Source organism: Vipera berus (genome assembly GCF_964194415.1).
Source record: "Vipera berus genome assembly, contig: HAP1_SCAFFOLD_117, whole genome shotgun sequence".
Taxonomy (NCBI): domain Eukaryota; kingdom Metazoa; phylum Chordata; class Lepidosauria; order Squamata; family Viperidae; genus Vipera; species Vipera berus.
Genome location: NW_027673593.1, coordinates 21,814 through 33,909, shown reverse-complemented (window position 1 = coordinate 33,909; position 12,096 = coordinate 21,814). Strand labels below are relative to the sequence as shown.

The 12,096-nt window shown below is 43.9% G+C and overlaps 1 protein-coding gene across 1 annotated transcript in view; it reads right to left on the bottom strand.

The window, feature by feature from the left end:
- Positions 1-12,096, bottom strand: part of LOC308679275 (arf-GAP with Rho-GAP domain, ANK repeat and PH domain-containing protein 2-like) — a gene marked incomplete at both ends in the record, with an annotated part of 89,261 nt that overhangs the window by 63,782 nt on the left and 13,383 nt on the right. Inside the window, 3 exons of the mRNA XM_081346881.1 lie at positions 373-458; positions 2,112-2,311; positions 8,951-9,066. Coding sequence (XP_081203007.1) covers positions 373-458; positions 2,112-2,311; positions 8,951-9,066 — 402 coding nt within the window. The remainder of the gene's footprint in view (positions 1-372; positions 459-2,111; positions 2,312-8,950; positions 9,067-12,096) is intronic.

Sequence of the window (12,096 nt, the reverse complement as noted above, 5' to 3'; positions counted from 1 at the left end):
CTGGTTTCTGTCTGGGACACAGAGACTTGAGGGGAGGGGGGATTGGTTTCTGCCTTTAAGATCCTTTGGGGAAATGTAATATTCTGCCTTATTAATATTTCCCAAAATATTCCTTTCTCTGGATTCTTCCCACAGCATTATAAAGTAGTACTAACACTTCACGTGATCTTGATTCTATCCCTCTGTTGATCCAGCCTAGGATTGTATTGGCTTTTTTGGCAGCTGCAGCACGCGGCTGGCTCATGTTTAAGTGATCATCTGTGATCATCTGCTAGGACCACTAGTTGTTGTAAAATAGGCAATAAAATGTCGTGAATTCCCAAGTCAAATTGACTTCTCCTGTTCTTCTTTGTCCATGGTCTCTTTTCCTACCTCGATGAGTTCATTGGTCCAAACGCTGGCATCCATTTTGAGACTCCGCACCTTTGAATCTCTGGGTCCTAACGATCTGTGCTGTCCTGTGAAAAGCAGAAAAATAAAACTTGCTTGAAGGTTAGTAAAAGAGGAGAGGAACTTGAAGGCAAGGAAACCCAAGCAGCTTGAAACAGAAAAAGGTTGATGAAGTTTCTATCACAGAGAAGCATTGATGAAAGTGCCTTCACGTACCAGTGAGCATGTGTGAACTCTGACAATCAGACAACACAACTGGAACAAGTGTTGCTGTCTGTCTCAACCCATGTGGCTGTGAATCAAGAGGGCCTCTCCTGCAGAGCTTCATCGTAATTAGAGAAAGAGGCTTTCAGACAGCCAAGCTTAAGTCATGTAAACTCGGTAGCAGAGGTGGGCCACTTACAGCCTTTGACTTAACTTCATGCAGTCCTGAGATTCATTGTCAAAGCTCTCAGTAAATAATCAATTTCCCGGGAGGAAGAATGAGGCTTTTCTTCCTGGAGAAACTAAGGTTATGAAGAAAAACCAGGAAGCAGAGGGAGAATTGGACAGGGAGGGAAGGGAAGGGAAGAGAAGAGAAGGGGAGGGAAAGAAAGAAAGAAAGAAAGAAAGAAAGAAAGAAAGAAAGAAAGAAAGAAAGAAAGAAAGAAAGAAAGAAAGAAAGAAAGAAAGAATAGAAGAGGAGGCAGAAAAAGAAAGAAAAAGGGAAAAAAGAAAGAGAAAGAAAGAAGAGGAAGGGAGAAAAGAAAGAAAAAGAAAGGGAAAAAAGAAAGAAAGAAAGAAAGAAAGAAAGAAAGAAAGAAAGAAAGAGGGAGGGAGGGAGGGAGGGAGAAAGAAAGAAAGAAAGAAAGAAAGAAAGAAAGAAAGAAAGAAAGAAAGAAAGAAAGAAAGAAAGGAAGGAGAGGAGAGAAGAAAAAGAAAGAAAGAAAGAAAGAAAGAAAGAAAGAAAGAAAGAAAGAAAGAAAGAAAGAAAGAAAGAAAGAAAGAAAGAAAGAAAGAAAAAAAAAACTGTATACAGGAGGACCATGTGTTTCTCTCCTGGTTGTTTGCACAAATCTTTATGCAGACTGCTGGTTGTGGAAAGAAAAAAAGGAAGGAAGAAATGAAGGGGGGGAGGGAGGAAGGAAGGAAGGAAGGAAGGAAGGAAGGAAGGAAGGAAGGAAGCTCCCAACCCATTTCTTTTAAAAAAAATGCAGTCCCGAATAGAAAAAAAACACCTGCCATCCTTCTTTCAAGTTCAAGAATAATACTTTGAGATGAGCCTACAAAAGAGTTGGTAACAACGAACATCTTTCAATATTGTGGTCCTCAGATTTTGATAGTGTGGGCTCTCAGATCTTGGTGGTTTTCTTGCAAACGTTTCATGACCCAACTAGGTTACATCATCAGTGCTAGAAGGAAGTGGGGCTTGCTTTCCGTTTCTGTACAAGTGGCTATTGGTATATTTCCAGGATTGATGATGTGACCTAGTTGGGGTCATGAAACGTCTGCAAGAAAACCACCCAGCTCAGAGAGCACCAAGGACCCCACAGTTCACCCCTGAGCTACAAATAGTCTCTTTATGGGTGCAGCGCTACCATTATTTTGGTGACGATGAACATAGATAGCATGTACAACTTGAAATCACAAAACATGATGCTGAAGCCCATAGTTTTAGGCATACCATTAATTTTTAAAGTTGCCAAACTAGCTCCGGAGGATCCCGAGAGCTGCTTAATTACCTGCACACTTCTTGCAAATGATGACGCAGAGATTGATGGATGCCCAGTCAGGATCAGGAGCTTTACAATCCGCACAAGTTCGGTTTGATTCATTGAACCAGATCTTCTCGGCTACTTCATAGTCAGAGAGAGTTTCTGCAATGGACTGCTGGAGGGCTTCTATCCAATCCTGCTTGTCTTTCTCAGATTCGGCGGTAAAGCTGAAATGCATCAATTTAGAGCTGAACCTGGCAACTTTTCAGACTTGTGGACTTCAACTCCCAGAATTCCTCAGCCAACCTGTGGACTTCCACTCCCAGAATTCCTCAGATAGAATGTGGATTTCAACTCCCAGAATTCCTCAGACAGAATGTGGACTTCAACTCCCAGAATTCCTCAGCCAGCAGGAGAATTCAACTCCCAGAATTCCTCAGATAGAGTGTGGACCTCAATTCCCAGAATTCCTCAGCCAGCATGCGAATTCAACCCCCAGAATTCCCCAGCCAGCATATGGACTACAACTCCCAGAATTCCTCCGCCAGAATGTGGACTTCAACTCCCAGAATTCCTTAGATAGAATGTGGACCTCAGCTCCCAGAATTCCTCAGCCAGGATGCGAGTTCAACTGCCAGAATTCCTCAGCCAACATGTGGTCTTCAACTCCCAGAATTCCTCAGACACCATGACTGGCGGGAGAAATTCTGGGAGCTGAAGTCCACAAGTCTTAAATTTGTCAAGTTTGGAGAGCCCTTGTCTCGTGGCCAAGGCACCAGTTTATAGTTCTAATCCTGCCTTAGACACAAAGCCAGTTGGGCAATCTTAGGTCAGTTCTTCTCTCAGCCCTGGGAAGAAGGCAGCAACTATCCAGGAAATCACCAGGAGTCAAGACTGATTTGAAAGCAATAAATAAATAAAATCAGTTTCATGAAGAGTGTGACAACAGAAGAACTAATGACTTTTCATTCAACAGGCTTGTCTATGGAGATTCTCACTCATCCAGGTCATGGTTGGCCCAAAGGTGCTTGTTCAAAAGGCAACTGGACTTTGTTGTTGTTTTTTTCCTTGAAGAGGTTTTTGCTTCTCATCCAAGGAGCTTCTTTAGTTCTGACTGAAGAAGTGTCAAGAATGAAACTTTGGCAGCTATGTGCCTCTTTGTTTCAACTTGCCACTAGGTTAAGGAGGTGGGGGAGGTGTTGCTTTAGAATTGGTTAAGATGGAGAAACGAAACCTCTACGAATCCGCTGAAGATCACCAGAGCCTGAAACCTTTTCAAGGACACTGCAGCAGGTGTGGAGAGAAAGCAGACGGTTCCCATAACAAAATGAAATTGTTTACATGAACTATGTGAGAGAGTGGGGGGGGGGGGTTGGCTGGAGAAATTATTGTTTAATTCTATGAACTGGTATCCGGGGACCTTAGAGTTAGTTTTGATTCGACATTTCCATGCTGTGTATTCAATAAACAGTAAGATTTTCGGAAACGGAATGAACCTGGAGCTTTATTTGGATTCTTGAGCTGGATGTTGACAAGAAGCTGTTCGAATGAGAAGCAAAATGTCTTCAAGGAAAGACAAAGTCCACTTGCCTTTTGAAAAAGCACCTTTGGGGACATTTGATAGGTTTCTCCCCCACTCAAAACCAGCCTGATTTTTATTTGTTTATGTATTATTGATGATGATGTGCTTTCAAATCAGCAACAACTTTTGGCAACTGGCTGCACTAAATTGACTTTGCCAATTTATGAAGAATCCGGATGTAGGGGGGAAAAAAACCTTTCCTCCTAACCCAGGGGCAGGCAACCTCGGCTCTTTTATGACTTGTGGACTTCAACTCCCAGAATTCCTGAGCCAGCATGGCTCAGCTTGGAAACCTCTCCCTTTTCCCTCAGCGTGGCTGGCTCAGGAATTCTGGGAGTTGAAGTCCACAAGTCATAAAGCGGCCTAGGCCTAGGCCAGGGGTAGGCAACCCTTGGCTCTTTTATGACGCGTGGACTTCAACTCCCAGAATTCTTGAGCCAGCATGGCTCAGCTTGGAAACCTCTCCCTTTTCCCTCAGCATGGCTGGCTCAGGAATTCTGGGAGTTGAAGTCCAGGAGTCATAAAGCAGCCTAGGCCAGGAGGCGGCAACCTTGGCTCTTTTATGACTCCTGGACTTCAACTCCCAGAATTCCTGAGCCAGCATGGCTCAGCTTGGAAACCTCTCCCTTTTCCCTCAGCATGGCTGGCTCAGGAATTCTGGGAGTTGAAGTCCACAAGTCATAAAGCAGCCTAGGCCAGGAGGCGGCAACCTTGGCTCTTTTATGACTCCTGGACTTCAACTCCCAGAATTCCTGAGCCAGCCTGGCTCAGCTTGGAAACCTCTCCCTTTTCCCTCAGCATGGCTGGCTCAGGAATTCTGGGAGTTGAAGTCCATGAGTCATAAAGCAACCTTGGCTCTTTTATGACTCGTGGACTTCAACTCCCAGAATCCCTGAGCCGGCATGGCTCAGCTTGGAAACCTCTCCCTTTTCCCTCAGCGTGGCTGGCTCAGGAATTCTGGGAGTTGAAGTCCACAAGTCATAAAGCGGCCTAGGCCTAGGCCAGGGGTAGGCAACCCTTGGCTCTTTTATGACTCCTGGACTTCAACTCCCAGAATTCCTGAGCCAGCCTGGCTCAGCTTGGAAACCTCTCCCTTTTCCCTCAGCATGGCTGGCTCAGGAATTCTGGGAGTTGAAGTCCACGAGTCATAAAAGAACCAAGGTTGCCTACCCCTGTCCTAACTGGTTTCTTTTTCATTTATAGTATTTTTTAGCACAAGATTGTCCTTTAAACTTATGACCACAACCGAGCCCAGGTTTCCATTGCTAAGCATGCGGTTGTTAAATGAATTTGCCCCATTTTATGACCTTTTAAGATAAGATAACCTTTATTGTCATTTTTTTTGCTGTGGGCACAACGATTGGTGGCCCCCAGGGGGAGGGCGTTCTCTGTGGGCGCGCCAGACCTATGGAACCGCTTGCCGGTTGAGCTCCGGATGGGCCCCGACCTTCGCTCCTTCCGGCGCGATTTAAAAACTTATTTATTTGAACAATCTGGCCTGGTCTGATGGGTTTAGGGGTTGGATTTAGTTTTAACACAGTTTTATTATTGTATTATATTGGGCATAATTATTTAATCCTTTTAAACTTCTTTTTTAACTTTTATATTTATATTTTGATATTTATTGCCCTGTACACCGCCCTGAGTCCTTCGGGAGAAGGGCGGTATAAAAATTTAATAAATAAATAAATAAATAAATAAATAAATAAATAAATGAATGAATGAATGAATGAATGAATGAATGAATGAATGAATGAATGAATGAATGAATGAAATGAAATTTAGTTGCCTGCTGTCAAAGTGAACACATACATGACACACACCGTTGTTTTCTTGCCGCCATTGTTAAGTGTAATCCCTGCACTTGTTAAATTACTGACACAGTTGTTAAATGAATCCAGCTTCCCCCCCCCATTGATTTTTTTTTATTTTTTTATTTATTTTAATCCCATTTATATCCCGCCCTTCTCCGAAGACTCAGGGCGGCTTACAATCTAAGCAAGCACAAATCAAATGTGCTTAGCCATTTGCTTGTCAGAAGGTCCCAAAAGGAGATCACGTGACCCCGGGACACTGCGGCCGTCATAAATACGAGTCAGTTGCCCTGCGTCTGAATTTTCATCACCTGAGCACGGGGATCCTGCAACGGGTTGTAAGTGTGAAAACGATCATAAGTCGTTTTGTTTTCCAGTGCTGCTGCAGTTCAGAGTGGTCACTAAATGAATCGTCGTAAGTCGAGGACCACCTGTATTGTGACTATGTGAAAAGCTACGTCCAATTCGAGGAAGGAGTTTTTGTTTCACGTTGGCACCAGTTACTTTTGGTGGTCTATATGCACAAATTACTTTTAGTGATCTATACACACAAATTACTTTTAGTGATCTGTATACTGTACATATTTATATATTTATATTTATATTTTATTGGATTTCTATACCGCCCTTCTCCCTAGGGACTCAGGGCGGTTCACAGGGCATATATAAATAGGTATACAAAAATTAAAAGAAAATTAAACCATGCCCAATTAAAATACAGCAAAAGTAAGATAATAAAGCCAATTAAAAAACCCATATTCCCCTTCAGGCCAGACCAGCTAACTCGAACAAGTGGGTCTTCAACCCGCGACGGAAGGATCGGAGGTCCGATGCCATCCGGAGCTCAACCGGCAGTTGGTTCCATAGTGCCGGGGCACCCACAGAGAAGGCCCTCCCCCTGGGGGCCACCAGTCGACATTCCCTGACTGGAGGCACCCTGAGGAGGCCCTCTCTGTGGGCACGCACAGGGCGGAGGGGAGTTGACGCCGGCAGCAGGTGGTCCTCGAGGTATCCCGGACCCATGCCATGTAAGGACTTAAAGATCATAACCAAGACCTTGAACCTCACCCGGAAGACAACTGGTAACCAATGCAGCTCGTGGAGCAAAGGTGTAACATGGGAGTACCGGGAAACTCCCAAGACAACTCTCGCGGCCGCATTCTGTACCAGTTGGAGCCTCCGAGTGGTCTTCAAGGGAAGCCCCATGTAGAGAGCATTACAATAGTCTAGGTGAGAGGTCACGAGCGCATGAGTGACCGTACACAGGGCATCCCGGTCCAGATAGGGCCGCAACTGGCGCACCAGGCGAACCTGGGCGAAAGCCCCCCTAGTCACGGCTACTATATGGTCTTCGAGGGTAAGTCGTGAGTCTAGGAGGACTCCCAAGTTGCGAGCCCTATCCACGGGGGGTAAGAGCTCACCCCCCATAGAAAGCGATGGAACATTTTGAATGTCCCGGGATGCCGGAATGTACAGCCACTCAGTCTTGTCAGGGTTGAGTTGAAGTCTGTTCCTCCCCATCCAGACCCGTACCGCCTCCAGGCAACGGGACATCACAGCGAGGGCATCACTGGGGTGGTTTGGGGTCGAAATGAAAAGTTGGGTATCATCAGCATATTGATGATACCCAACTCCAAAACCATGAATGATCTCACCCAGCGGTTTCATGTAGATGTTGAACAGGAGAGGCGAGAGAACCGACCCCTGAGGAACTCCACAAACGAGAGACCTAGGGGCCGATCTCTGCCCCCCTGCCAACACCGACTGCGAGCGTCCCAGGAGATAGGAGGAGAACCACTGAAAAACTGTGCCTCCCACTCCCAATCCCCTGAGACGCCGCAGCAAGATACCATGGTCGATGGTATCGAAAGCCGCCGAGAGGTCTAATAGGACTAGGACAGAGGAATATCCCCTATCCCAAGCCCTCCAGAGATCATTCACCAGAGCGACCAATGCCGTCTCCGTGCTGTACCCGGGACTGAAACCCGATTGGTAGGGGTCCAAATAATCCGCTTCATCCAGGACCAGAGGGAGCTGATGCGCCACCACACTCTCAACAACCTTCGCAAGAAAGCGAAGGTTGGAGACTGGACGAAAGTTGTTCAATACAGCTGGGTCCAGGGCAGGCTTCTTGAGGAGAGGTCTCACCACCGCCTCCTTCAAGACGGTGGGGAAATAACCCTCACTCAAAGAAGCAGATATAACCGCCTGGAGCCAGCCTCGTGTCCTCTCCCTAGCTGCATAAACCAGCCAGGAAGGGCACGGATCCAATAAACATGTGGTGGAGCTCAGCCTCCCCATAATCCTGTCCACTTCATCAGGGGTCACAGAATCAAACTCCTCCCAGATAACATTGACAAGACCGCCCGTGTCCTGATCGCCAGACTCTGCCCAGCTGGAGTCCAAACCGGTCCGAATCCGAGCGATTTTATCCGACAGATGTTGACTAAATTCCTCGGCACGACCCTGCAAGGGATCCTCCCTCACCTCCTGATTAAGAAGTGAGCGAGTCACACTAAACAGGGCGGCCGGGCGATTATCTGCGGACGTGATGAGGGTGGAGAAGTAATTACACCTCGCCACCCTCATCGCTGCGAGATAAGACCTAATATGGGTTCTTAACTGCAACCGGTCGGATTCAGATCGGCTAGACCTCCAGCAGCTCTCTAGGCCCCGTTTCCGACGCTTCATCTCCCGGAGCTCCGCGGAGAACCATGGAGCTCGTTGGGATCTGCACCGGGTCAGGGGCCGCAAGGGTACAACCCGGTCAAGTGCCTCAGTGGCTGCCCTTTCCCAGGCTTCCACTAAGGCATCCGCCGAGTTGTGAGCAATGGAGTTGTGAGCAATCACATTATTTCCGTTTGGGGGGAAAGAAACATTATGTAAAAAAAATGACATAAGAAAAAAAAGGAGCGGGCAACTTTTTTAAACCAATTTGCAACCCAACTGTTCACTCCAGTGTTTCTTTGTAATACTGAAATAGCCACAACGGAGGACAAAATTTGCAGCTAAGCGAGACTTTGTTAAGTGGGTTTTGCCCCATTTCACGACCTTTCTTGCCACCGTTGTTAAGTGGATCACTGTTAGTGGCACGGTTGTTAAGCGAATCTGGCTTTTCCCCTCCCCCCATTGACTCTGCTTGTCAGAAGGTCGTAAAAGGGGATCGCGTCACACACACACACAAGCACACACACACACACACACACACCCCGGGACACCGCAACCGTCATAAATACAAGTCAGTTGCCAAGCGTCCGAATTTGGATCACATGACCACGGGGACGCCGCAACGTTGGTAAGCGTGAAAAGTAGTCCTAAGTCAGTTTTTCAGCGGCGTTGTAAGTTTGAACGGTTATTAAATCAGCTGTCGTTAAGTCAAGGGCTATCTCTGTTTCGTGTAAGTATTTATTTCAGCTATACTCCGAAAATCCTGCCCGACAGTTTTAAAAGCAAACATTGACTGGTCTTACCTAAAGCTCCGGTAAGGTGTAATTATTTCGAAAGATTGTTTTGCGGCCCGATCGATCTGCCTCACGTTAGCCACGTTCAGAGGTATGATGGTAATGCCGTAGCCAGATTTAAAATCCTGACGGAGAGAAGAAAAGCACGTTAGAATCTTGTTTAAAATAAATAAATAAATCAGGTGAAATGTATTTTGAAAGCAGAATTGCCTAGGGTAGGTCTCTGCAGAATAGAGAGCCATGTTAAAGTTCCTTTATTGCTCATGTTGACCGCTTAGCCCAGTCGTTTTATGAATTATAATTTTAATGTCCTATCCAGCAGATTTCACACAATGTATTTCCCTAGATTTTTCTATGAGTTTGACATCAGAGTTTGTTTCTCTGTGTGTGTGTGTGTGTGTATAATCATCATCATCATCATCATCATCATCATCATAACAGCAAAACAACAACAACAGCAACAACAACAACAGACAAGCACCTGCAACGTAACACCCCAGACTTAACAATTGTCGATAAGAAAGACAAAAAAGTCTGGACAGTGGACGTGGCAGTGCCTGGAGACAGCAAAATAGACGAGAAAGAACTGGAGAAGATAACAAAATACAAAGACCCACAAATGGAAATAGAACGACTGTGGCAAAGGCAAGCAAGGGTAGTGCCAATAGTAATAGGCGCCTTGGGTGCAATCCCAAAACAGCTGGAGCACCACTTGAACACCATTGGCATTGACAAATTCGCCATTAGTCAATTGCAAAAGGCGGCTTTACTAGGAACTGCTTCCATCCTGCGACGAGATCTGTAATACCATTAAACATCCACATCTGCCTATCCCAGGTCCTTGGGAAGGACTCGATAGGTAGACAAAAATGCCAAATCCAGTCTGAACATCTGGCTGACTGTGCGATGAATAATAATAATAATAATAATAATAATAATAATAATAATAATAATAATAATAATAATAATAATAATAAGAAGAAGAAGAAGAAGAAGAAGAAGAAGAAGAAGAAGAAGAAGAAGAAGAAGAAGAAGAAGAAGAAGAAGAAGAAGAAGAAATAATACTAGAGGATCAAGAACATCAAGCAATAAAAATTTGCAGTCAGGTTTATTCAGGTTGCGTGTGCATTTTTAGGATTTTGCTTCCACTTGCAATTTTTTGGGGGGGGAAATCCCATCTGTCACTAGCCCTCATCCACGTTCGTATTTCTTTTTTCTTTCCCTTAGCTGAATAATGCTCTAGAATGTATCTGGTTGGCCACAAATCAAAGGTTGTCTAGTTTAGAAACTGTTCAATGAATATGAATCTAATCTGACTCCCATAGGTGATTTGCCTATATGGACATTATGTGAAGTATATGTTAATAGATACAGTTAAACAGAAACAACAGCTATACTTGAACAAATTAATTAAATGTGTGCTTATTATCTATCTTTCTATCTATCATCTATCTATGTTTATCTATCAATCATCTATCTATCTATCATGTATCTATTAACTATCTATCATCTATCTATATCTATCTATCAATCATCTATCTATCATGTATCTATTATGTATCATCTATCTATATCTATCTATCCATCTATATCTATCATCTATCTATCTAAATCTGTCTATCAATCTGTCTGTTGATCTATCATGTATCTATATCTATCTGACCTACCTACCTATTTTCACTTGCCTTCTAAGCTACTGCTGTTACATACATGAATCATATAAGAGACAAACATCCATTTAAGACTACCCAATAAATTACACGCCTCTCTAATAGTCAAAAGATTAGGATCCTCCGAGAGAGCCTTAAATATAACACCATGCCCATCTCTTCTGAATGGAAGGATATGCACATGTTTGTTTGTTTTAAAAAAAATCCCTTCCATTTTATTATAATGCTGTCAATCATGACATGCTGTATTATTTCAAGGCAGATTCCCCATGCAGTAATGCACACACGTTCTGTCGGGCATGAAAGACCCAGGTCCACATGTGAAGTTTCGATTAACTGATTTGTTGTTTATGCACAGGAAATCTTCTCAACTAATGGTGGACACCTGGTTAGAGTTAGACAAGAGTCAACAGAACTCAAAGGTCAATTGTGGCTACGGAGGGATTCTAGGCTGGTCCCTCTTTTAACTCCGCCCCCCAGTTTTTGCCATTCTTTCTGCTACCTGTTCTGAACTTGTAAAAGTTTTCAACAAAGTTCTTCCTCCTTCTTGGACATTGAGAAAACTTAACATTCTCCAAACCAGGAAGAGGACATCACCTTTTAAATTATAAAAAGCGGTGATGTCTTCAGATTTAGTTCAGTGGGTTACCCTTCTCTTCTTCTAGGGTGTCTTTTCAATTTCCCAGTCTAGCCAACGGTGTTAGAACTTCCTTTTGTTCTGTTTTTTATTCATGGAATAAGGGTGTCTGATTTTGTCTACTGTCTGAGTTCAGACAAAAATCGACAGAGTCTTTTACTTCCCGAGTAGTCCAAATACTGGCTTTAAAATTCAAACAGTTCTTATTATAGACTGCACAGATACACAGATACATACAATTGACTTGGGAGGCCGGTGTGTGGTGTAGTTGGTTCACATAGTGTAGTAAGATGCAGGGTTTGTTGTCACTGTGTGTTGGCGGGTGGGAGCACAAAGGAAGGCTCAGCTAATCTCAATGTACACATAGTTGTACTTTGACAATAAAGGTTCATTTCATTTCATTTCAGAGATACACGCTTACTTTTCACCACTTCTAGACTATGGTCTGCAGTGACACTCTGTGGCAGCAACCAAGATCTATCACAGGAATAAGGTAAAAAAAAATCTGCTTTTTTTATTTAGTCTAGCTCACATATAGAAATATTGCTCTCCTAAATTGTGTATCCGGCAGTATGTTTTCAGGTGAAGATAATGTCCAGGCTGATAAGAGATATAATAATAATAATAATATCTATGATGGGCAGGGTTGAAAATACTTACTTTGGCACGTAGCTGCTGTAATTAACTTTATTTCAAGAGAACATTGTGCATTTGCCAGGGATTTTAAAATGAAGCGCCCACTGCTTCAACAGGAACCTAATGGCAGAAATTAATAAGCACGAGGCGACTCCACAGAACAAGAGACAGATTTATATTTTATATTTTAATCCCATTTATATCCCGCCCTT